At 42.3% G+C, this 26,214-nt stretch overlaps 3 protein-coding genes across 4 annotated transcripts; 1 reads left to right on the top strand and 2 right to left on the bottom strand.

Moving 5' to 3' along the window:
- Positions 1-305: 305 nt before the first annotated feature.
- On the bottom strand, positions 306-9,213 carry LOC126403027 (protein Wnt-7a). 2 transcript variants are annotated; one of them, XM_050065422.1, is made up of 4 exons: positions 8,816-9,213; positions 7,970-8,196; positions 5,100-5,359; positions 306-2,071 (listed from the first exon to the last, which is right to left on the bottom strand). In XM_050065422.1, exons 1-4 carry the CDS (start codon positions 8,884-8,886, stop codon positions 1,589-1,591), a joined length of 1,041 nt encoding a protein of 346 aa, XP_049921379.1. In that variant the 5' UTR covers positions 8,887-9,213; the 3' UTR covers positions 306-1,588. The 2 variants fall into 2 exon arrangements, with proteins under 2 accessions (XP_049921379.1, XP_049921378.1); XM_050065421.1 differs by having other exon boundaries at positions 311-2,071; positions 5,088-5,359; positions 8,816-9,210.
- Positions 9,214-9,827: 614 nt separating this feature from the next.
- On the top strand, positions 9,828-17,756 carry fbxw12 (F-box and WD repeat domain containing 12). Its single transcript, XM_050065419.1, has 10 exons — positions 9,828-10,004; positions 10,104-10,141; positions 11,686-11,852; positions 11,948-12,072; positions 14,482-14,688; positions 14,769-14,933; positions 15,124-15,334; positions 16,560-16,741; positions 16,844-16,974; positions 17,097-17,756. The coding sequence occupies exons 1-10, from the start codon at positions 9,906-9,908 to the stop codon at positions 17,194-17,196; spliced, it is 1,425 nt and encodes a 474-aa protein (XP_049921376.1). The 5' UTR covers positions 9,828-9,905; the 3' UTR covers positions 17,197-17,756.
- A 144-nt stretch (positions 17,757-17,900) lies between these two features.
- ptpdc1b (protein tyrosine phosphatase domain containing 1b) lies at positions 17,901-25,633 on the bottom strand. Its single transcript, XM_050065418.1, has 11 exons — positions 25,525-25,633; positions 24,428-24,664; positions 23,887-23,974; positions 20,557-20,722; positions 20,357-20,437; positions 20,147-20,265; positions 19,932-20,069; positions 18,790-19,838; positions 18,346-18,525; positions 18,142-18,252; positions 17,901-18,037 (listed from the first exon to the last, which is right to left on the bottom strand). Exons 3-11 carry the CDS (start codon positions 23,930-23,932, stop codon positions 17,903-17,905), a joined length of 2,025 nt encoding a protein of 674 aa, XP_049921375.1. The 5' UTR covers positions 23,933-23,974; positions 24,428-24,664; positions 25,525-25,633; the 3' UTR covers positions 17,901-17,902.
- Positions 25,634-26,214: the final 581 nt, after the last annotated feature.

The following is a 26,214-nucleotide window of genomic DNA, read 5'->3' as shown; positions in this document are numbered from 1 at the left end:
TGTTTGTTTTTGGCCCTTTAATCACCACAAGCTGAGTGCCATCTAGAGCCATTATACTGGAGAGAAGGCAGACATCTCCAACACTGAGCAACTCACACCAAATCAGTCTAGACTGATATATAGTGCTACAGGTAAGAGGAAAAATGTGTATTTTTTATTTTTGGATGAACTGTCCCTTTAAGGTCAGTGTTACTTTTCTTCAATTTTCAATTCTTGTATACATAGTGCCATTTTTTCCCTGTTATCTAACCATTACAGCTGTTCAAGTATGTTTTGTCCTTGCAAGCCTGAACATTCTCCACAGGTCCTTTTCTATTCCCATTTGTTCTTCTGTCATGACCAGAGTGAGACTTGAATGTACGAGGAAGCAATAATGGAGATCATGTCTTGTTAGTGTTATTCTGTTCCTGTATTCCATCAGTAGTAGTCATGAAACGCAGTAAACACAGACGTTTGAACACAGACACATATAAACAGTTTCTATCACTTACAATATACAACTATGGCAGTGACAGCAGGGGCCAACTTACATATCAGCTTTTTTTTCCACAGGGATTTAAAAACAGGCGTCAGAGTCAGAACTTGACATTGAATATGCAAAAGATATAAATAAGACATTCATATAAAAATAGGCTTTTACAAAATATACTCTATGAACCAATATTTACCAAAAGTGGAGAATGTGCCCGTGTTTTTGATCAGTGACTAAGACCTGTTAAGCTCAATCAGCTTGAAGTAAGCGACGCCATTGAAGACAGTCAGTAGAGCGTACAGCCTTCGACCTCAACAAGTGGGATTCTCTAGACTAGCAGCAAACAGAGGGAAGACAAACTCATGACAGGGTCAGAAGGTCAGTGTGAGTAGCCTACAGCAGTTTCATCTGGAACAATCTGATTCCAGAACATGACACATTATTCCAGGCAGGTTCAAATCCAGTGTGTTAACAAGTGTGTGGACAAGTTTCGCTTTAATAAACTAAAACCCAACATTTAGTTATTTTTTGATCCATAATGGATAAAATCAGTAGTTTCTTTTATAGAATAAATTAATATTAATTATTTTCATTCTCTAAATACAGTATGTTAAATATTCCAAATGGCTGTGTCATTTCATCTGCGCACAGAGTGAGAACTACAGCAGTGTGTCCTGCCCAGCAATCACATCCACCATAATTCATTTGCATTGGAAACATCCATTTCCTAAATGTCCATATAGCTTAAAAGTCTTGGCATTTGCGTCTCTGGCTCACACCGTGGGTACCCAGTCCCACGTGCCAGGGTTCAGTTTTTCCCTTAGCGGTGTTTAGTCACACTTTTTCGACATTGCGCCCCAACGAACAGTCCAAGAAGAGGGGTGAAGAGCTATGTGTGCAAAAGAATCATGACGCCCCATCTTCAGCTCACTGTATACACAGTACAGTAGTTCCTCATTATGTATGAAAAGGCTGCAATAACAGCCCTCTTGTAAAGTTCAACAGCTCCAGTTTGTCCATGAAAACACAAAGACAAGAACCCGCACGCTCACATACGTCATCACACACACGCACACACACTTATACACAGACACACACACCATCCAATAAATATTATCATTTGCATGTGTACACCTCTGTCCTCTCGCTGCAGGTGTTGCATTTAACATAGCAGCACCACAGGAACTTGCAGTTGCACTGCCAGACACGCGAGTACTGGTGTGTGTTGTATCCCCGGCCGCAGCACATCAAGTCACAGCCGCTGATGTGCTGCATCATAGTCTTGTTACACACCCTGCCCTGCGTCCCCAAGCTCCCCGTCACGAGGTCTGCCTCGCAGTAGTTAGGCGACTTGTCTATGTACACCAGGTCTGTATCCATGGGCTTCCGGTACGAGTAAGGCTTCTTGATCTTGAGGAATTTAGGGCGCTTGTTGCGGCTGGCTTTGATTGGCTCCACGTGCACCGCATGGGCATACTTCTCCTTGAGAATGTAGCCGAGCTCGCGGAACTTGGGAAGTGTAGTCCAGCAGGTTTTGGTGGTGCAGGAGCCTGAGACGCCATGACACTTGCATTCCAGTCGCATGTTCTCTTGCAGGACCTGCACACACAAAAACAACTTAGTAACGTAGTAACGACCGGCAACTGTAAAAACATGCCAGTGATGAGTGATGAATGCACTCTGATGATAGGTTAATAACATCCATACTAGATTATTAAAACCAATTACCATGCAGTTTTCTAAAATAATGATTTTTTTTTCTGTTATATTTATTTATATTTTTCAGAATGAAACTGCAACTCATGCAACTCTACATATTCTAAATCCCTGATCTGTTTCAATCTGTCTTAATTCACATTTCAACTCCTGCACTTCGAGGCAAATGACAAACACGCAACTTAATAACAATGTGACTGACAAATACACCATGGCTGGGGATTAAATACAGCCCCACCGCATAGCTGTGTGATACCATATACACAGAAGCCAAAATAATGTATCAGATTTCAGGCTCTGTGTGTGTAGTTACCACACACAACACACAAATGTCAAGAGTGACTGTACAAGGCGCCGAGTGACTAGGATTACTGCTAAACCCTGAACTGATGACAATGAGAAGTGCCATTGACTGAAACTGGAATTTTCTTAAGCAGCAAGGTCAACTGCAATTTCCTTCCGTTAAAGTGCGACGAGTTTAGCATGCGATCCGGTCTCCTGAAGCCATTGACGAGATATTTATGCCTCCGCGCTCTTGGCAAGTAAACAGTAAGAATGGAACCCAAACACAGACGTGTGAACAAGAACCAGAAAAAAACAACAACTTTTCCCCGAGCGAACCACTTCATAAAACTCTTGGCTTCGACTCCCTTAATCCATCAGTTGTTCTGTGACCAACACTTGTGACAGCCTTTGTCTGGACGTCTTCGACCAGGGAGCTGTGAACGGCGCTCCCGCTCAGTGTCACTGCGTTTGATTAGCATAAATAAAGGAGGAGGGGGGTGGTAACTATCAAAACAGAGAGGCCATTTATTAGCAGGAAGGAGAGAAAGTAGCAAAGTTTGAATCCACAAATACAGTCTTTTCCCTGGGAGGCAATTTAGCTGTCCAGATAAGCCAATTTGAATTCATGGTCCTGAAACGCACGTAGAAAATGATCTACTGGGGACAATTGTGTGCGGAGAGGCTTTTCAGGCAGTGTGGGGATGGACGTGTCAGTTGTGTGAATCAGGCTATTTGGCACAGTGAGATAGAAAGAGAGAGAGAGAGAGGGAGACAGGATGTGAGTTAACTTTGGGCAAAGCTGCTTTTTTTTATTCCTCACTAACTCCAACCTCACTTTAGCTGTTTGGCACATTATTCCACTCAATCTCTAACCTCGAGACTTCCTGGAGTCTTTTTGTCACTCTGCAGTGCTCTGCAGCCGTGCATGCAGAAGAGCCATCAAATGAGCAGGCCAGCACATCATGAGAAGCATCCTTTCCTTATCATATTATTAATGTCTCTTATGTTTTATGTTGTGATGCCCTTTCGCAGTGGGTTCTGACTGTAAGCATAGCTGATTTCATGATATACTGACACTGATTTTTACTTGATCCAATCAAATTTGGACCTTTCACCTAATGACTGATTTAAATCTGTGTATTAGAGCCAGTATGCAGGTGGAGTGCATGTCAACAAAGACACATATTACTCAATGACGATAATAACCAAACAGTAAACACCCCTGTGGTGCATGTACAAGCACATTGCACCTGATGTGGGCTCGTGATATTAGCGAAATTGTGGGTGGGGATTGTCATAAAGGTAACTGTACACTGTCCCAGTGGTGCAAAGCATGGGGGGCGAGTGGGCTAATGCCTTTTTGTACAGTGTCAATCTGTTTTCAGCGCAGAGATCTGGGTTGTAATCAAACCCTGCCACTTAGACAGCTCTTTCCTTAAAAGCAGCCTTTTATTCCACTGCTTGTTCAGTCTTGGCCCCGCTGCCCAGATCTTTGGCAAGGTTCACCCACACCACATCATGGCAGGGACCGTTAACTGTTACCGGGGCCAGACTCAGACTAGTTAACCACAAGTTCACCATCACTTTTAGTCACTTATAGTCTCTGTGACTTGAAAGGATTTGAATGTGGAGATGGGAACAAATTCTATGGATTAAAATGCTGTGCCGACACTATGCGTGACACAGCAACAGGCTACAAGTCATTTTCAATGGAAGCCGGTAACATGGCTACAAACTGACACCTGGCACTTGTCGCTTTGGACAGCAAGACGCACTACAAATACAACTTCAGCTGGCATTAACTTTCTTCAGCACCCCAATGACGTGATGAAGCGTCAACCAATCATATGTTTTTGTTTCCAGCTGTGGTACAGTGTTATTTAGCTTAGTTAGCTGACACTATGCTAACTTTACATGCATTGAGGTGCACATTGGGATACAATGGAGCGGCAAAATGCAATGCTAAAATGGGACTCACACATGAATCAAAAGAAGAGATGCTTTTTGGGAAAAAAAATACAAACTTTAGATGACATTCAAGATGCTTTGTAGCAGAGACACACAACCCGGTGATGACGTAACTACGTTGACGAGCGCTTGAGCAACATAGGCAACTTAGCGATGATGTAACAGGTCACACTGTTGCATTCTTGCTCGTATTGTGACCACAGCACGACGGTGACACATTAAGGCTAAATCTGGCCCGTGATAGGGTGCAGGGTGTCCAAACGATCATTTGGTAAATAGGGTGCCAGAGTGCATTTAAAAAGAATTAAAACAAAGCTTGTTAAAAAAAAGGGGGAGAATCCACAAAACCTTCCAACAGTGGTCCAGGCTAAGTCCTGAATGTCCTCAAATTATAGATACACCCCTGTGCAGGGCTACTGCAAGTGGATTTGCCTCTTGGCAAAGCTGAATGAGGACAGCAAACGTCAACAGGTGAAAACAGGCAGTTAATTTATTATATATACTGATAAATGTTATTAATGTTGTTTATTAACTGGCCCCTGACCTCCTGTCACTTTTGCCAAAGAGCCCCCCGGGCAAAGCAAGGTGAGTATTCATGATGTGTACAGTCATTGTCCTGTAAAGAGCCTTATTGCTAACAACTTACCTTGCGTCCCACCTCGTTATTATGGAGGTTCATGAGTGTCCTCGCGTTCTGTTTGACCTCCCGAGCGTCGATAAATACTTTGGAGAAGCCCAGGCCGTAGCTGATGTCTGCCGAGCAGCCTCCCCACTTCCAGCCCTGGTCTTTGCTGTAGAAACCCTGCTTCTCCTTATCACAGCTACAGTCACTCAGGTTGCCCTGTGTACAGGCAGCTGTAATGGCGTGTGCCACCCCTGCTGCGATGATGGCGTAGGTGAACGCAGCCTCTTTGCTCCCTATGGTGGAACAGAAAAAAAAACGAGGGATGAATACAGTGTTGCAGGGTGAGATGTTTTTGAATAAAGAGTGTTATGATGTTACGCCTACAGTTGAAGCACCAGGATTTTTTAAGAACTAGATTAATCATTAACAGTATGTGTGCTTACATCACAGTGCTGCTGACATATTACTAAAGGGCTGCAGTGTTTTGAAACCTGACCTGGAAACTGTCCTGCCCGTGAACCAAAATGGCCACTGGCGGTATAGTCAACAAAGCAGTATGAATAAGAGGGTTGTCGTCAAGGAAGGGCTATTGATCCACTCAGAAACTGTCACATTCTGTGCAAACTCATAAGGCACTGACATCTGAGTCTTCTTCCTGTCGTTATCTCGCCCAAGTCCGGCTAACAAATCATTTACATGCACACAGAAATATCGACAAAACACTAAAGGTTAATCTGACAGGATTCATACAGACAGATCCTGAAACAAAGTTCTCCGGTCGAATAATAAGCAGAGGAAGAAACACTGATATATCTCATTCACAGCTTTATATGATGCAACTTTTCCCTCATAATACAATATGAGAAAAGCCCATAATGTAATATTCATATCCATGATCAACAAGTAGCATCTTTTCACTTTCAGATCTGTGATTCATTATCATGCAAACAGGAAACTCCTGATTATAACATCCATCATATCTATGTGTAAATAAACTCCTCTTGTCTCTGTTTGTTCAAAACAAACACCATACCTTCTTTGTGCTTCCTCCTACCACCCGCTCCACTATGTAAAGCCGCCATGTTTTTGATAAACATCTTGGATGTGTGCCCTTGCCATTGAAAATAAAAAGAGCTCATATTGAGGCATCAATTATGTGGACGTTTTTATAGACTCAATGGGCTCCAAGCCAAAAAAGAAGGTGTGTCAGTCAGCTCTGACTGCACCGTTGTTAATTTTTCCCCTGCAGTTCTGAGTGCATGAGTTCACCGCAAGAGATGGTATGAATTCTTCCTAACCGTGTAATGAGAGGTGGAAGATATTAAAAAAGACAGTGGACGAGAGAAAATCAAAAGCCTTTTTAAGTTGAACTAGAAGTGCCAGTTCACTGTTTTTCTGCCATGTTTGTTCCTCTTTCATCTCTGCAGAGTCATGCACCCCTCGGCCTCTTTATATGGACCTCATCTCATACAGCTTAGTGTAACTACAAAGTTCAAGTGCAAACACAGTCGAGGCTGAAAATGGCTCAAAGCTGATGCACCTTGCATTACCCGTGAGGATTATGTCAGTTCACGGGTCAGTCCTCCTTCGCTTTAAGAACAATTGCGAGCACCACAGCTCCACTCAGCCTGGGCATCAACAATGGCGTTCATTTACAACCAGTGGCCTTCTACCCTAATCTGATCAGTGAAACCAATCTATTTGGTATGGCTGTCCAAGCCATAGACTTAAACTCCTGTCTTGGAAACACAAACCAAGACTCTTGATGGGCTAAAACCACTCATTCATAAAGGAACAGATTGTCAAACACCACTGTTTTCATTTCAACAGCATGAAGAGATAATCCTTTCTTTCCAACAGCAGCGGCAGGATGGCCTCAAACAGCTGGTCCAAGCTACTGACCATTGTGTGAAAGGGTATTTGGATTCTTTGTTTTACTTCAATAGCTGTGCCAGGATGAAAATATTTAAGAATTCTTATCTAAATGGTTTTACAAAGCATCCTCTGTGGTTTTTAAACTCTGTACGCAGGCTGTAGCCATAAAGGCATCATTATACTTCATTATAGATCTTCCTGGTATTGGTATCCTTGATAACTAACAATCTCTAATCCTCCTTTTCAGTTTATAGTCGCCAACAAACAGGTCACAAAACTCCAGCCACAATTTCAGCATCCCCTAAAGTCCATCCACTCTCCACAGCAGACTTTTGTCTCAGATTTGAACTAATTTGTTCTTCTAATTTAGTACTTTCAGGTCTTGCTTTCCTCTTGGCTTTGCCCTGCTGTAACTTATACCCGTGGTAAGATCTACGTCCGTACAGTGAGAGCCACAGCACCCATCGCTAGACAGGATAAAGACCAGTGAAAATGTGTCTCCAGAGACTCTGCCGGGCTGAAAAGAAAGGCTGCCAACATTCACAAGAGCTTTGTTACAGTGCTGGCTTCAGATGCCTTTTGTAGAAAAAGCTCCACTCTGTGAGAAGTCTGGAGGACAAACTAGGGCCTGATGTAAGTGACACTGACTCCTTTTGGGATGCCATGGATGATGCAGGGCAGATGATCATTTATGTGCAGGAGAAGTTTGTCTGGTGCAGAGTTTGGCTTCAGATAAAGAGCACCTGCTAGGAGATTAGATTGTGTAAAACGTGGGAAAGGATGCATGTCAGTGTCATTTAAAAACAAAACTCCAATTTATTGACAGGCTAAATCCTCAACTTCTATTTGGCACTGTTTTATATTAAAAGGAATTTTGAGGGAAATCACAAAAGAGCCAGAGATGAAGCCTGTGCGCATTTTACGCACAAATGCGCATGGAAGTGTGAGGTGATTCATAAATGGTGTTAACTGCTGTAAATAAAACATGTTTCAAACTGTAAAACAAACGTTAACAGACAGCAACATACCCACTTTCAACTCTTTTCCGAAGACTGTCCTCTCTCCAAGCGCAGAGCAGTTCCAGCGCCCGTTTTTGAACTGAAACTGACACTCGTTGATGCCCATTTGGGCTCCCTCTCCGATGACGATAATGGCATCGGGGCGACTCTGGCAGATAATCCGTTGTCTAGGGGCCAAACCGGGGATCTTGTTACAGATTATGCTCGCACCTAGGGCCACCACCGACGAGAAGCCACTGTGAATGGAAGATGGATATGACTGAGAAAATGCAGCCATCGACCATTTATCTATTTTCTGACATTTTTGGCTGTCACTTTGAGTTTATTTTTATCTTAAAGATCTTACATAACCTTTAAAATCAAATGTATTTTCACAGTTTGGTTTATTAAATAGTAGCTGGGGGTCATCATCCAAATATTTAACATATACCTCTGTGGAAAATACACTGGATTTTAACAGCAGAAATGATCACCAGAATTATTAGTTCTACTTTTCTGTAACATGTCTGAGCTAAGGTGCACCACTACACTGATTCTTAAATGCTGCGTAAAAGTTTCAGATACTTTTAAAGTCTGGTAAAAGCGCACTGGCATAAATATCAAAAGTATAATAAAGGAAATGTCATTGAGGTAATAATCATAAATCGGGAAATGCCACGAGTCTAATAAAAGTTTGCGCTCTTTCCTTTAAGCTTTGTATCGTTTATAAAATCACCTGCCTATTTATGAGCAAATATAAAATACATTGGCGCACAAATGGTCCAGCAGCAGATAAAAGTCTCCTGTCATTTGTCAGTTTTAGTGTTTGAGAATAACCTACAACAATCTGTGTGAAGTCAAATAAGCGCAGCTCACCCAATTTTCAAATAAACAATCCCCAGACAAAGTAAAACTCTTAAAATCCAGCGTCTCGTTCTCCGACTCATTGCGGCCCCGCTCTCAGTTTCATGCAACGATCTGCGGAGCTGATGAGTAACTCGGTTCGCTTATTCTCCGATCGATCACAGCCCAGGTAACTCCAAAGGAACTCCAAAATGACGAAAAGCATCAAAAAAAGGAAAAAGCACACGCTCGAGTAGGTTGTTTCTCTACAAATTGCCGGTTAGGGTATCCTCCAAGCTCCTTTTACGTGGCCCCCTTTCGCTGGGCCCTCTTGTCATTGCGAGGGTGTCACAGGTAACCCTTGGGGTGAGCAAGTGCGATTATCTCTTTCTCACAGTTCCTCTGCTACCCGCAGGTCTTGGCTATATATCTGGCTCATCTATCTGGGGCGTGTTCACAGGAGACATGGGGCCCTGCTTAAGAATCCCGCCAGGGCTGAATCTCAGCACACATACACACACACACTCACACACACACTCCTCTGCTGTGAATTCACCTTGACTGATTGGAGTGGCCTCTTATTTGGTTATTAAGTGGGTCAGGGCTCGATGTAATGTGCCCATTTACGCGCATTTTTACGCAGTTTATCTTCTCTAAATGATTTTTTTCCACACTTACAAAAAAGCATCACAAAATCCTGCAGATATATTTAAAACAATAAATAAAAAACAAGCAAGAAGCAACTTTTTAAAGCAATTATTACCTCAAAAAGAGAGTGCTGCTCTCTTCAGTCAGGCAGCAGGTGGTTAAATCAAACATTTATGAAGTTAAATACAAGCATTCATGTCCTTTTTGAATTTTTCCACATTTAAAATTGGAATTTATCCATCAATAAAGCATCTGCTGCGCGCAACCTGCCGTGCGCCTCCGTCCTGTCCATCACCTACCTTTTACAATGGCGACATCTGGTGGTGTAGTGGAGATATTGCAGGCTACCAGCTAAACAAACCACACCCCCATGTCCCTGTTTTGTTTCCGTAGTTTGCCCAAACATTGAGCTGCTGTCGCTCTCACTTACAGAGGAAGAATAGTAGGTGAAGGGGTGCCTATTATAGATATCAGTATGGATATTGATCAGCCGCACTTGATCAGTGATTGCCTTATTCTTATTTTTACCTTCCTGCCCGAGGAAGATTTAATCAGTGCCTCCAGTGTGTGTAAGGTAAGGAGTGTCCAAGTTGCGGAAGTCGTGAGTGTGCAATATGAGCGAGCCTTTTATATGTTTTGTGTCTGATTAATATGCTATAATATATATTTTTAGGAGTGGAATGAAGCTGCAGAGACTCCCTGGTTATGGAGGTGAGATTTGTTTGTACTTTCATTTCTGTCTTTTGCAACGTCATACACCTGTGGATAATATCTCAAAACAAAATAAAATGTCTTAACTTTAATGTATTTTTTATCAATATTAGGCCCTTAAAGTCATTAAATGGTTTTAATTTTTAATTTGTGAGTTCTTAATAGCCACAGAAATTTTATCTTATTTAATTTATTCATGTTTTAATCTATTTTTGTCAAAATGAGTCAAGCTCTTCTGTGTGAAGGGTCACATTTCTGATGTTACAAAACTTAAAACCTACCACTGAACCCTGACACTGTCTTTTTACTTTATACTTGCACTCATCTGTTGGCAAAATGTCGCTTAACTTAACTCTAATAACTCTATTCCTACATAAAACCTACCTCTGCACGGGACTACATGTACTTACCTGCAATGAATGAATCAGAAAAAGATTATTTGTCTTAAATTTTGCTAAAAAAATATCTTGATAAGGTCTTAAAAAGCATTGAATTTAAGTGTCTGATACCTGTAGACACCCTATGTGTGCTGAATAATATTCCAGCAGTTTCACACCCATGTGTGTTTTCCCCTGTTTTTGGGGTTTTTTGTTTGTTGTGTTTTTTCACTCTTGACCCTCCTGGCAGAAGGGGCAGTCTCCTGTTTTGCCGATATTGATGACAACTGACAGCTTTGGACTGGAGCTCTAGATATTAATCCCCTGCCTTTTTTTCTGAATGGTACTGGGTGCTTTTATGCAGTAGTTCCCAACCGGGGGCGTGACCCTCCTAGGCAGGCACCAAAGAGCCGTGGGGGGTTGCAGAGCCCTCTTGATTTTAAGGATGTGTTATGTGTCAAAATTTAATTCATTCATGTATCAAAAACAAACGAATTTAAGGGGTATATTAAAAGTGTATTTGTTTATTTAAAAATGAATAAGTAAATTAGTATAGACATTTTTTAAGACATGCATCATGAGGATAAGGGTGTGTGTAACATGTGTAGGGGGCACCAAAGTCTACAATGGTAAAAATATGGGTCCCTCAAGAAAAAGGTTGGGAACCACTGCTTTAAGGTAAGGTAAGGTAAGGTAAGGTAAGGTAAGGTAAGGTAAAACTTTAATGTCCCTAAGGGGCAATTTGAGATACAGACAGTACAATACATAACACACAGAATCCAGTATCACACACTGCTGCATTTAGGGAGGCAAAACCTCCGTCCTGATGGAAGCATCTGAAACTCAACATGGAGGGGATGTTGAGAGTCTGAGACAGTAGACGTAGCTGTAGAGGTGACCCTCTCTTCACACAGATGCTGTAGGTTATTAAAAGTAACACCAGTGATCTAACAGCACAATTTGATCACTTTTTCCAACTTGTTTTTGTTTTTAAGGCTCAGATTACCAAACCAACAGACAACATTGAAGGAGAGAACAGACTCAGTTAAAGCAGAATAGAACAATGTCATGATTGTCCTATCTACATCATGTCTATTGTGTTTGTTTAATTCTTTAAAAAATGAATAAATAATATTCTTAACATCAAATTCTGTGTTCCCCTCTCAGGAGGATGTGTCTGCAGCGTTGGAGTTTCTGTAACCTCGCAGTCCTGGGGAGTGAGCACGTGAATCACTCGTGGAAGAAATACTTCCTGCGTCGTTGCCACTTAGAGGCGAATATGACGAAAGGCAGGTCAGGAGGTTACACCTGCAAAAGCCTCAGAGGACACACAGGTATGCTGTCTGTCTGTTTGTCTGGAATCTCCTGTGCATGCCTTCATGATGTCTCTCGTATCTCATTTTTCCATATCTGACGTGCTGTCCATCAGGCAGGGTGGTCGGGTTGGTGTACCTGCAGGGGAACTCGGCTCAGCTTCCTAACATCTGGAGCAGCAGTGCCACAGTGTGCAGCGCCTCCTCTGATGGTACAGTGCGAGCATGGGACGTCCAGAATGTAAGTGCAACACCTTCAGCAAATCATTATGCATTCTCAGTATATATTGTGTTAAAGGTATTTGTATAAATGCAAAATGTTGGCTTGTGTGGAGGCAGAGTTTCAATTTTTCCCACCATCTGACCTAAATTATATTGTATTACTTTAATACAGTATTTACAGGCAAAGAAAGGAACACTTCACCCACAAAATGATAATTTGTACATCAATAACTCACCCTGGTGTACTTTAAATTTAGGGGGGGAAAAACCTGTTTTTCTCACATGCCTCCACAATGAACAAAGAATCCAAAAACAAGAAAACATCCCAGATGTCCTCACATTGTCTGAGCACAGTTGTACAAACTCTTTCAATGAAGGAGCAGCCAGATCATCTTGCTTAAACATTACTTCCACATAAACTCTCTCAGGCATGGACAGGTAGTGTGCCTTGGCAAGTGGATGTGTTTGAACTCTGCACATCAGAATGCACAAGCAGAGTTCAAACGCATACGCTGGCCCGGACATGCTACCTGTATGTGGAAGTGCTTTAGTGAAGTGCATGTGTTTGGAAAGTACTGAGCATACGACTGGATAAATGAGACTGTGATGATACTGCATGAGTTGTGTTGTGTGGTTTTCAGAAATCACAATCAGAAGTACTGTATTGATCCCCAAGGGGAAACTATGATTCATTACAGTCACTCCGATGTAACGAACAGAGAATTATAAGACTCAAGAATAAGAGTATGTAAAAAAAAAAAGTGTGTAAATATAAAGCAATAAATAAAATAAAGTAGATATGAAATGTGCAGTAAAATAAAAAATAAGATGTGCATTATGCTACAGTGATTAACACTAGAATTTAAGATATGAAATTAAAATATTAAAAGAAAATATCGTCCTTGTCAGTGTGAAAATTTAACTACAATATATACATCAGTAGAATAAAACAACAATAGAATCAGAGTAAATATAAGAAATATGTACAGTTATGTGCATTGTATGTTGAATTAATATATATATATTCAAGAGGTGAAAAATATTGCACAGTTCAATAACTGCACTGAATATTGCAGCATTTGAAGTATTGCAGCCAATAGATAACCAGGAATTATAAATGCAGAAGGTTAAAAAGTCCAAATGCCAGTCTATTGACTCTGACACTGATTTCCTGTGGCGCTCTGTGGTGCATCTTGGGGGAATGAGTCTGTCACTGAATGTGCTCCTGTGTCTGACCAGCACATCATGGAGTGGGTGGGAGACAGTTTCCAAGATGACACATATCTTAGGGCGGCACGGTGGTGTGGTGGTTAGCACTGTCACCTCACAGCAAGAGGGTTCCTGGTTCGATCCCTTCTCGAGCCCTTCTGTGCAGAGTTTGCATGTTCTCCCCGTGTCAGCGTGTGGGTACTCCAGCTTCCTCCAACAGTCCAAAGACATGCAGGTTAATTGGTGACTCTAAATTATCCATAGATGTGAATGTGAGCGTGAATGGTGTCTGTCTCTATGTGTCCAGGGTGTACCCTGCCTCTCGCCCAATGTCAGCTGGGATAGGCTCCACCCCCCCCGCGACCCTCAAGAGGATAAGCGGTTGGAGAAACAAAAAACACATATCTTAGACAGCATCCTCCTCTCTATGAGTCCAGCTATGACGTTACTGGCCTTGCTAATCAGTTTATTGAGTCTGCTGGTGTCTGCTACCCTCAACCTGCTGCCCCAGCACACAACAGCAAACAGGATAGCACTTGTCACCACAAACTCATCAAACATCCTCAGCATTGTCCGCCAGATGTTAAAGGACCTCAGCGTCCTCGGAAAATAGAGGCCCTTCTTGTAGAGAGCTTCAGTGTTCTTGGACCAGTCCAGTTTATTGTTAGTATGCACTCCCAGGTACCTGTAGTCCTCCACAATGTCCACACTGACTCCATTGTCTTTGTCACATTAAGCTATGGATGGTTCTGCTCACACCATGTGACATCTGATAGTTTTGCTGATGTTAAACGCTGCCCTCTTTTACTACAATTATCAAGAATTTTCTGTTTTTGGACTCTGTGGAGGCATGTGAGAAAAAGAAAGTTGTCTTCATCAGTTGAATATAACCAGGGACGACTAACTGATACACAAATGGTAATTTTGTAGGTGAACTATTCCTTTAAGTGTCACGCTTTAAGCTTGTATCAGTCCATTTCCACAGTACATTTCCAACTGGTGTTCTTCTTAGATCTGAGATGCCATGAAGTAAAGCCGGAGTTAAAAGTGACACTCATTCAGACCGTGATACGTACTGCCATCATGTGCCACTGCAAGCTGCGTGTATGCAGCTTTCATTCCAGCTGAACATGACTGAAATTGATTTTCACAAGCCACTGGAATAAATAAACGCCCTCATCAAGACATTCACCTGATGTTGCACCTTTATCTCTCTCAGGGTGAAGTCCTGTGGTGCAGTCCTGTGCAGAGTCCCCTGACAGCGATTGTAACTGATGAACAGCGTGACGTTGTGGTCACAGCAGACTCCACAGGCCTCATCAAGACCTGGCAGGGTCAGACTGGCCAGGAGGTGGCCTCCTTCTCTGCTGGATCCCCACACTGTACATTAGTACAGTACAATATCAGCAACAATTGGTTTCTGTCTGTAAGTTCAGAATTCTCTCAGAAGTCTGGAAATAATATGTTATTTCGTCTAGTAATGGTTTTCATTATATTCTCCTCCAGGTTGGAACCAGTCAGGGATCTGTATGCACACTAGCTGATTCAGCTTTGACTAAAAAATCCAGCGTAATGGTGTGTGACACCTTTAAAGTCAACACACTCCTAGTCTCACCTGACAAGAAATGGATTACTGCTGGAACCAAGGACAATGATGATTTAAGTCCAAAGGTATTTCTTGTTGTCTTTGACAGGCTGACTGTATATTTTTGTTTCCTGCTCTGGTCTGTTCTCGTGTGTTTCCTTTTGCCAAATTACCTCAGTGCTGATAACACAGTGGGGGAAATAGATGTTCTGGGATGCCAGGAGTGAAACATTACACACAGATTTTATAGACTTCTGTTGTTTGGTTTGTTTGCAGGTGATTTACACAGAGAGTTTGACCTCGCCTTCTGAGGATGAAGATCCTCTGTGCCAGTCTGTGCCAGTTACTGGGTGCCAGGCTGCTGTCTTCATACCCACCCAGCCTGCCAGACTGGCCATCATCCACCACAACGAGTACCCAAACAACAAAGCCCTCACTGTGTTCGATGTCAGCATTAAAAAGACGAAGTACAAGTCAGATATTCTGGGTGAGGACTGATATACGTGACTTTGAAATGCTACAGTATAAATGTGGTGCAGAGTCTTATATTAGTCATTAGAAAACTGCAGTCAGTCGGTGAATCATTGTAGGAAAATCCACTAGTTCCTGCAGGTATTGTTAAGCTGCTGGTACAGATGCTGCCAGACAGGATACATTTGTCATTGTGTATTTTGCTTATTCCCGTGGATGACCGGCATGCCAACGTCTCAAGAGTGGAAGTTTAAAGGGACAGTTCCTTCCAAAATCAAACATACCTATTTTACCTCCTACCTGTAGTGCTGTTTATCAGTCTAGATTGTTTTAGTGTGAGTTGCTGAGTGTCGGAGATACCAGCTGTAAAGATGTCTGCCTGCATTACAATATAATGGGACTAGATGGCACTCGACTTGTGGTGCTCAAAGTGCCAAAAAAATACATTTGAAAAACTCAGCAGCAATGTCTCTTTATAGAAATCATGACCTGGTTACTCAAGATAATCCACAGACCTTGCTGGGAGCAGTTTTATGTAGGAACTATTTTCTTTCTACCAAACTACACCCGCTTACTGTATCACAGCGCAGAAGGAAGCGTGCATCTACTCACAGAGAAGGCTGTGAGCAGTAGATGCACGCTGCCCTCTGTGTGGTGAAGCGGTTGACGGATGTAGTTTGGTAGAAAGAAAATAGTTCCTACATGAAACTGCTCCCAGCAAGGTCTGTGGATTATCTTGAGTAAGCGAGTCATGATTTCTGGAAAGAGACATGGCTGTTGAGTTTCTCAATTTTTTTTTCAATTTTTTAAAGTAAATAAATTAAATTAAATTAAATTAAATTTCATTTCATTTCATTAAATTTAATTAAATTAAATTTCATTTCATTTAATTTAATTTAATTTAATTTAATTTAATTGTATTTTATTTTTTTATTATTTTATTTCTTTTTTTTTTTTTTTATTGTATTTTATTTCATGTCATTTCATTTCATTTTATTTCATCCTTGGTGTTTTGAGCACCACAAGTCATGCCATCTAGTTCCACCATATTCGAGAGAAGGCAGACACCTCTGTCCCTTTAATATTAGTGTTAATATAAGTGGGTACTTCAGAAAATGAATATGACAACTCTACATCTCAGAATTACTCCTGCTCAACAGTTCAGGGGTTTAAAAGGTGGATGGATTTTTCCTAAATACTGCTGTAGGCTTGTGCTGGTATGATTTTGAATCTCTTTTTAGTCCAGCAGGTGGAGTCCTTCCCATTGACACTGAACACCTGGTCCTCAAACATCCTTCTGGAGGCCAAGGACAGCAACTGCTTAGTGCTGGCATCTGGCCAGGAGCTGTGGATCTACTCTCTGAAAGGAGCCCAGCTCGCTAGCTTTAAAGAGCATGTTATGCCAATCTCTTCTATATGTGTGGTAGGATGTTTTCTCTTTTGGAATTCAAAGAAATATCCCTTCACTTATTGAAAGTATTTGTTGTACACACTACAATTATGGTCTTTGTCCTCACATTTACAGGATAGCTTTCGAGCGGTGACAGCATCTCAGGATCTCTCCTTACGAGTGCTGACATGGAAAAATGACAGAGACCGTGGGTTGACCCTGGAGAGCCAATACCATTTACTGGGAGGCTCTCACACAATGTCCAGGTACTGTATGCTTTAGCACTGGTCCGCAGCCAAGATACTAGTAACTCAACAGCCCAATTACAGGTGGGTTTTCTAATCTACATTTCCTAACCTCACTTCATGCTTTGTGTCCTGTTTTCTAGAGGGTTTACTCATGTCGCCTGTGACTACTCAAGCATTGTGGCCTCAGTAGAGGGAAACGACGGGAAGGATGTCCTAAAAGCTTATTCCTTCACCTCCTAAGCGTCGCTTGCTCACAAAAAGGTGCCTATAAGCAGTTTGCACAACCCATAAGAAGGAGGAACATTTGCTTTTATTGTGAACTCCATCATATATACTGACATCTGGATGTTCTTTGGAAAGTCTATGTTTACAGCAAACAGAATGTAACAGTCATTAAAGATGATATACACTATGTTATGAGACAGGAAGGCATTGATATGCTGTGTGATCAACATGCTTGTGAAGAAAGAAGTCCAGGGGTACTCAACTTGCTTTGCCCAGGGGCCACGTTTCCAAAATGACAGGAGGCCAGTGGAGCCCAAATGGTCAGTGGGTCACCCGGCACCCTACCGCTCGCCAGATTTGGCTCATGGGCTGTAAATTGAGTATCACTGGAGAAGTCTGCAATAATATGTTCTTTAACTACTCTTTAGGAGCTGAGGTATGTGCTGTTGAATATGACCAGTCTTAAGGCATCATGTTTAAAAAATATATTGGTCACCTGTTTGTCTATATGTTGCCTCCACTCACAACTGAGGTAAGAAAATACTAAGGCGTATTAAACGACGATAATCTACGTACCACAAGTGTTTATATTAATCCCACAATGACGAAATCTTGAAAAAAAAAATGTCACAAGGCACAAAAGCATCCTTTCCTCTCTCTCATGCCTCCACATAGAGGTACAGGCAGTGCACCACATAAAGATGACTGGTGGTATCTATGTTTAAGGGAAGGTAGGTGGAGACATTGGCATCTCATCTGCTTTGAGGGCCATGCATCTCATCTCCTCAAGGACACTCCGTAGGACTTCAGTCATGGACTCATACACTTTGCTTCCATCCTCTGATTTATTGTCCAGCTGTTGAAATGCAAACAAGACTCAAGTTGTTGAAACAAAACCAATAACAAGGTCATTAAATTGTAAAATGAATCCCAAATAATTGGGTGTGTTGATTTTCTTACCCAGGTGAAAGCCTTGATGGTACGATTCAGGAATGCATTTTCAACCTCTTGTGGTATCTCCAGCATGTGAGCCATACAATCTAGTATGCATGTTAATGTTTGTTTACAGGCCTGGGAAGAGATGAAAACGAGGGTTAAACCAAATTTGGGAACTTTGTAGTCCTATCTCTGTTGCTTTAAATGTGAATCAATGTACACACTGACCTGGTCAAGTGTGTTGAGGACAGTTTGAGGGTCAGTGATAGGGTTCAGGGCTTTGGCGTCCTGGATGGAGATGACCGGCTCTTTAAGCTGCTCCAGCCATGCCCACATGAGCCCAGTGAGGATGAAGGGATCCCGCTCCATACACAGCCTCTCCCAGCCACCGCCTTGGTTCAGCTCTGCCTGCACACATTTAGGGAGTCATGTTAGACCCTGTCTGCCTGTATGTGACTGAGACAACTTATTCTATGTGAAGAGTTTTCATGCCATTAATAGCTGCTTTGAACTTATTGTAGACACTTGATGCTGAGTCACCAAAGTTAGAGCATGGATTCATTTAATAACTGGCATTTGTATGTCATGTATCATGCAGAAAAAAACTTGAATTGCCTTGTCAAAATAAAAGTTCACATCAGGGAAAGGACCACTACATCACTGGTCAGTTACCTGCCAGGACAAGACTCTGGTCCTGTGCTCTTCTTCTCCATCAAGAAAAAGGTCTACTGCCAGGGACTGTGCCACAAGCAACCTCCTGGCCTCCAGGGACAGCTCTGACTGCAGGGTAATAAAGGGCACTTCCGACTTCTCTGACTGCTCTTCCCCTCTAACTTGAGGCTTCTTCCCATTCATCCCTAAATCTTCCCTCTGCTCTGCCTTCCACCTGGACAACATGGTAGCATATTTGGTACTTTCGTTGTGTCCCACAGACTCACTGCGTTGGATGGTTTTCCCCTTCACTTTCTTCAGCAGAATGGATACATCTTTTTGGTTTTCTACATTCTTGACTTGCCAGAGTGAGCCTGTTGAGTTGTGTGAAAGGCCTGTTGAGCCGCCTGAAACGTCCGACATGTTGCTGTTCCAGCCTGAGTGCTGGGTTGTAGCACGAGCAGCCTCCGATGGGGCAATGGATAATTCAGCATTGCTCTGCGACAAGGAGCTGAGAGGTTGTGTGAGGAGGTTGAGCTGTGAGCCCAGTCGTCTCAAGTCGGACTCGCTGTAGCTCAGACTTTTGCGATGGTAGAAGATGGGTGGCTCGTTAAAATGTCTGGGTAATGTGGGTGCGCCTGGTAAGCGGGGCTCTTTTCTAAAGAACTCCGGGCCCATCTCCTCAATGATACTGAGAGTCATCTCTAAGTCATGGATGTCAGGGGCCTCCAGAATGTCTTCCTCAATCACCTGTCGGTTTTCTGCAATGTCCAACAGCAAGCGAGACACTAACTGGATAATCTTTGGGAGGTGCCTCAGCTCCTTCCTCTCATAGCCATGCAATATGTGTCTTTGGCGGTTCAGGTACTGGGACAGGGTGACTCGGTTGAATCGAGGCTCAGCACAGGAAAAGACACTCCTCAAGGGGGCAAGGAACTGGACAAACTCTCTGACACAGCTCAGCTGACCTCGGGTCTGGATGGAGTTTGGGCGTTTAGCACGTACAAATAAAATAGCCTGGTTGGCAGTCATCCTGGTAGCATAGGCCAAAAAACATGCTAACAGCACACCTGCAGTGAAGAAAGGGGAGACCATTTATTGTATGTCAGATATAATACAAGACTGTCCCGAAAAGTCAGAACACTTCATACATAATTCCTTACCTGTTCTGCCAAGGCCAGCATGGCAGTGGACTGCTACCTTTCCCTCCTGCAGTGCGAAGGCCATGACCTTCACCATGTCCAGCACAGTGGTGAGGTTGGCCACTCCGTAGTCACTCCAGGCAAAATTGTAGAAATAAACTGAAATGATATTTTGTTTTCAGTGAAATCTGAGCAGCAACACAGAAACACCAATAACCGGTGTATAAAGTGCTTACTGTTGTGTTCCATGAAGACCTCTGGGCGGTACGAGAAGCCACTTTCTGGCTCCAGAGGGCTTCCACAGCTGGCATGTTCACCAGGTGTCTGTAGGTTGATCACCGTTTTAATACCAGTTCTTGAGACAGACACACACAAAGACAGAGACATGAACAATTCATTCTTTGGCAGTAAACTCCTGAGAGACCTTCAGACAAAGTTGTTTGTACCTTCTGAACTGATCGATGATGTTATACTTCTCAATGATTTCTGTTGAGGGTCTGGACATAGCAAGAAGATGATCAGTAACCCTAAAACAACAGAAAAAAATTTAGCAGGGTTTAAAGCTACTGACACGAAAAAAGATCATTTGGAAAACTTGTGTTTTGTTGTACTGTCACAACTACTGAAGTAGACCAAGCATGTGTACCAGGATGAGTAGAGGCCTTGAATGGCCTGTTGGGCATCACTCCAGTAACTTGGGTTGTCATACTTGCAGGCTTGACCTCCACAGCCGATTGAGCATTGCAAATGTGCAGGGACGATATAACGTAAAGCTTCTCCTACTATCGTGTACTTCGCCCTGGGGGCTCTGACTGGAGTTATTATAGGAGGAAAGAAGAGAAGACAAATCTGATGATACACAAAACTTAAATCTAAAATTGTAAGCACTATACAGTAAAAAAGGCACACAAAAGGCTTAGTTCCCTCAAATTCTGTTCACACATAAATCCATGTAAGTGAGCACTTTGCCAACATAATCTATAATCCATCCACTGAACAGGTGTGGTGTATCAAGATACTGATTAAACAGTGTGAACATTTGTCCACCAGAGCTGTTGCCTGTGAATTGCATGTTCATTTCACTGCCATAAGCCATTTCTAATGTTTCCGAGAATTTGCCCTCTCATTTCTCGGAAATGAGAGGGCATTTCTCGGCCCTCTCATTCTTTCATTCCTACCTCTCTGACTGTAAACAATTTGTTACCCATGCTGGTTCCTCCTCCTCCCCCGCCTCCGTCAATCATGGTGTCCCCCAAGGCTCGGTGCTTGGCCCCCTTCTGTTCAACATTTACATGCTCCCGCTAGGCAAAATCATCCACCGCCATGGTCTCAACTTTCATTCATATGCCGATGACACCCAGCTCTACATCAGTACAAAACCCTCTGCCCATCTGCCCCCTCAGTCTCTCATCAATTGCCTCCTCAAAATAAAATCGTGGTTGACATCTAATCTACTCAAACTCAACAGCAACAAGACAGAGCTCATGGTTGTGGCCCCCAAGGCACTGCTCAGGAAGGTTGGGGATCTAATCCTAACCATTGACAGTGCCACCATCTTACCATCTGCTGAGGTCCGCAACCTGGGAGTGATCCTCGACTCCACCCTCTCATTTCAGACCCACATCAAATCTGTCACCAAATCTGCTTTCCACCACCTGGAAAACATCTCCAGACTCCGGCCATCACTCACCGACTCAGTTGCAAAAACACTCATCCACTCCTTCATCACTTCCCGCCTGGACTACTGCAATGGTGTCCTGTTTGGGGTTCCCAACAAAACCCTGGACAGGCTCCAATATGTACAAAACTCAGCTGCCAGGGTCCTCACCTCACCGCACATCACCCCCACTTTCATCCATCTCCACTGGCTCCCGGTCAAGTCCCGCATAATCTACAAAATCCTCCTCCTCACCTACAAGTCCCTCCATGCCCTCGCCCCACAGTACATAACGGACCTCCTCCACCCCTACACTCCGTCCAGATCTCTGCGCTTCTCTGACTCCAGCCTACTCTTCATCCCTCACTCCCGCCTACGAACTTTTGGTGACCAGGCCTTCAGCGTTGCTGCCCCCACCCTCTGGAACTCTCTCCCCCCTGTAACCTGCAACGCCCCTTCACTGGACATTTTCAAATCCACCCTCAAAACTCATCTGTTCACCATGGCTTTTTAATTCGATAATCCATCTCATGCCCAGTGTTCCATCACACAGTTTCTCTGCTTTCTTCTGTTGTTTGCTATAGTTTTTCACTTTTCTGTACTGCCTGCATTGTATTGTTCTGTTCTGTTGGTGTTATTGTTTCATTACTATGTATTGTAAAGTGACCTTTGGTTTCTTGAAAGGCGCTATATAAATTAAAGTTATTATTATTATTACATCCAACCGGTCTAGTGAGCGAGACCAGGACCTCCATATCAACACACAATCACACAAACAACTGTTGAATCAGCTGTCCCCTTGGCTGGTCTCAGACAATTTTGCAGGTGAAGACATTGGATGTGGAGATCCTGAGCTGGTGTGGATGCTTGTGCTTTAAGGTTGTGAGGCTGGTTGGATGTACTGCCAAACTCTCAGAACCGACATTGAATACGACTTCATTGAGTGAAATAAATATTCAGTTCACAGGCAACAGTTCTGGTCAGACAAAACAAACCTTCGCAACATCCGCGTCACTGTTTTGTGTGATAAAACTGCACATTTTAGAGAGGCCTTTTATTGTGACCAGCCAAGACACACCTGTGTACCTCACTTGCCCTACATGTACAGGAGAAGATGAAGCACTTAAACAAGCTAATTGTCTTCTTATCCACCAACTATGATGCCCCAACTAAAGGTTTTTGAGGCTGCTTTCTCTTCAGCTATTTTATACGGGTGTTAGGCTTGATTAAAAGTGCCGTTAAAGTCTGTTGAGTCTCTTTACATGACTGGGGTGAGGTCTACTACACCTAACCTAACCTGCCTATTGGAAGCAGGACTCCCTTCAGTGTAAGCCTTAGTGAGAGAAAAGCAAGCCAGGTATTTGACCAAGATGAAGCAGCGTCAGGGCATGCTAGATGACCTCTTGTGGTATGTTCTAGAAATGACTAGAACAGAGAATCAAGTCATGAACTTATACTTGTCTGAGATAATGGAGAAACAAGATCATATAAAGAGGGAACAAGATACCAAGCCTACCAAGCCATCAATCCAGATATATCTGTTCATCCACTTTATACCAGCAATACACCGTACATTTAAGACCATCTGAGAATAACTTTTACACAGTTCCGGTTGTCTTCTCATAGATTGCGAGTGGAAATAGGGAGGTGGAGCCGTACACCACCAGAACAACGTGTGTGTTGCTGTAAGACTGGCATAAAAAATGAAGAACATATCCTCGTGTGCCCTCTTACATGGGCTATCTGTGAGAAATATAGACATGACTCCACTGAACTGAGCTGGCTCTTTGTGGACTACTGTGTAATCCATATCTGGATATACCACACCTGTCAGGTGGATGGATAATGGAGACAAAGTGCTCACTAACACAGATTTATAAAAAGAAATGAGTCTTCAGTGTGCATTCAAAAAGCATTAGATGTTTCATTTCAACTGAAAAATGTGAGCATAAACTAAAGTGTTTGTTCAGTGATCTAACATACTTCAACATGTAACTGGAAGCTATAAGATTAGTGGTCTCCCAGAGTAAACAGGTAAAATACTATTAAATTCCCATGAGGAGTTTTTATGTCCTTAATAGACACCACAGTGCCGCATAGGGACGCCACCAAATGTAGGTCGTTTTGTAACACCTCCATGGTTAAGACCATCAGTGGTGAGTGATCACTTAGGTGTCTAATCCTTGTCTGGCATTGCAAGTATGTCTTTGGGGCATTACAATAAAAATAGCCACTGGCACATTTAAAATGCAGCTTTTCTGTAGTCATTGTTAAGTCACTGACAGAACTGAATGACGACCAACCACCATCCTTACTTACTGAATTCCATCAGAGCTCCACCTCTTGTCTTTGCATTGAGTGCCATCTGAACAGTCACTCAGGCTCACATCCACAGTCATAGCAGAGCCTGGACACACATATATTTACCATGTTACACTATGTTATACACCTTGTTATGCAGTCTGTAAATAAGTTGTGCTGTAGAGCTTTACTGTAAGTTTGAAATACAATACTATACAAGGTATCTAATGATTAACCAGAGCTCTGGATTTTATTCCTTTTGGAGTTTAATACCTCTTTATACATGACAAGACAAGTTAGAGAAAACCACTTACAGATACACACTTTGCTCAAAGATCAACATCATAAATCATATTCAGTCAAATGTAAAGTAGACATAATCCATTTTAAAGGATTGCAAGCTGCTATTCTTAGCTGATAGTTTTACCTAATCATATTCATTGTCACTCTTCAAGACCAAAGTACAAAAAACAATCAACTTTGAAATAGCTAACAAGAAAAGACCAATCCAATCATAAATACACTAAATATATTTAATCAGAAAAAAAAAAAGATTTACCTGTAGTACGAGAGTCGAGATGCTTGTAACCACCATCTACCAACACAAGTGGTTTCCAGCTGCAGTCACCAACATTTCTGACATCAACCGTCCCAGCTCTGACGTTGTCCCCAGCTCTGTGGGAAGTCAATCCTTTGGCCTCGCTTGATTTGATTCGTCTCAGATTATCCCTATGTGGCGGGGTGGGGCGACACAAGAAACCCAAAGGATCCTGTGCGCTTCTTTACGGAGAGCCATCTACCTCACCGGGATGACAGATCGAGCATGTAGATGAATCAACCCCAAGAATGTGTTGAAAAGTAGCTGAGATTGTGTCCTTTGTAAATATCTCCATCATCAGGTTCCTCCTGTCTGAGACTCTGGGTGGGGGAGCGTAGGGCTATTTCTGACTCCTGTTGGATTAGACTAATCTTATTACTGTACTGAAGTATAAAATAGGGTCCACTCCTCAACAAAAACTCAGACTATAGCCACGTCCCTATTGCTTTCTGTTGGACTGCCATGAGATACAGAAATTCACAATACATTCAGCTCTATTAATGTAATCATATTGTCACCAGTAAAGAACTGACCAGATCCTCAATGTATCTACTATTTAATTAATAATGTGCATGTCTACTGTTGTGAATGAGTACAAATACATTTGGGATAATTGTCATGAGTGTACAGATGATTCTTTGAAATCAACACACTTAACTTTTTCAACTCTGTTGCTCCAGATAGTGGGACCTTAGTGGCATAGCAAGTAGATACAATCTGATTGGCTTACCTTGCACTGTGCTAAAGCTGGTTAAGATCAGGTGAGTGGAGAGAGATCAGTCTATGATGTATGGCATTTGGAGAGACTTCAAAGCCAATAATCCCAATCCAATGCTATAATGCTGCTTTCCCTCTCTGGATTTTTATTCATCAGATTTCAGAATATGCTAACTGTGTGAGCAGAATAATCTAAAATTCATACAGTTACTCATACAGTTTTTAATTAATCCATACCAACTGATCTATCTACTTGAAACTGATCAAATTATTAGTATTAAACTGCAATATCTTAATTGTGCAGTCTACAATTTATGAGTAATATATATATAAATACTCACATATCTGGAGGTGCTTGATCAGTCTGTACAGATCCAGAAAAAAAAAATCAAATATATTTCTATAATTTGTCCAATACTTTTGCCCAAAGTTTGTCATCTAACCACTAACAGCAACAGAGAGAAACAAGTACAAAACTTTCCATCACCACAGAAGCTCAGCTTAATGCATGACATGCACTAGGCTGTATATAGTTTGATATAAGGTCCAGAGCAAATCACAGGCATGACTGTGATTTCCAGCCAGATGTCGGCAGTCTTACTGTGACAAATACTGTGGAGTGCAGAGCAAAGAGCCAGCCATAGGTTTAAGTGCTTTCTTGCTATATACAGCAGTACAGATGCCAATCATGTCATGGTGTAAAAGCAGTGGTGTGTTAAGTACTCAAATACTCAACTTAAGAAGTAGCAATGCCATATTATAAAATACTCCATTAAATGTAAATGTCTTGCATTCATTACTTGAGTAAAAATAAGGAAGAATAATGACCAAAATGTATTTAAAGAATCACAAGTAGTTAGGGGATACTGAGGATGGTTGCAGCTGCTCTTATTCCTTTGAGTGGAAACATGCTAGAGTGATGACATACTGCACATATTCAGTTAGACCATCCCCCTAACAGGAATACAGATGACACCTTCAAACTCTGTTGGTGCATTTATTGTAACAATTGTTTTGGAGGTGTGACAATA

The sequence above is a fragment of the Epinephelus moara genome, chromosome 16, assembly GCF_006386435.1.
Source record: "Epinephelus moara isolate mb chromosome 16, YSFRI_EMoa_1.0, whole genome shotgun sequence".
NCBI lineage: Eukaryota > Metazoa > Chordata > Actinopteri > Perciformes > Serranidae > Epinephelus > Epinephelus moara.
This window is presented reverse-complemented; position numbering and strand designations above follow the sequence as displayed.

Coding starts and splice junctions, on each gene's coding strand:
- ptpdc1b (XM_050065418.1), bottom strand. CDS start 23,932: ATGGCACTCAATGCAAAGACAAGAGGTGGAGCTCTGATGGAATTCA. Junction 20,070..20,146: donor GGTCTTCATGGAACACAACA/GTAAGCACTTTA, acceptor ATATCATTTCAG/TTTATTTCTACAATTTTGCC. Junction 18,038..18,141: donor CCATCAAGGCTTTCACCTGG/GTAAGAAAATCA, acceptor GCATTTCAACAG/CTGGACAATAAATCAGAGGA.
- LOC126403027 (XM_050065421.1), bottom strand. CDS start 8,886: ATGAGTCGGAGAACGAGACGCTGGATTTTAAGAGTTTTACTTTGTCTG. Junction 5,360..7,969: donor CGGAAAAGAGTTGAAAGTGG/GTATGTTGCTGT, acceptor GTTCCACCATAG/GGAGCAAAGAGGCTGCGTTC. Junction 2,072..5,087: donor ATAACGAGGTGGGACGCAAG/GTAAGTTGTTAG, acceptor TTGTGTGTGCAG/GTCCTGCAAGAGAACATGCG.
- fbxw12 (XM_050065419.1), top strand. CDS start 9,906: ATGGATATTGATCAGCCGCACTTGATCAGTGATTGCCTTATTCTTATT. Junction 12,073..14,481: donor GAGCATGGGACGTCCAGAAT/GTAAGTGCAACA, acceptor TATCTCTCTCAG/GGTGAAGTCCTGTGGTGCAG. Junction 14,934..15,123: donor ATGATGATTTAAGTCCAAAG/GTATTTCTTGTT, acceptor GTTTGTTTGCAG/GTGATTTACACAGAGAGTTT.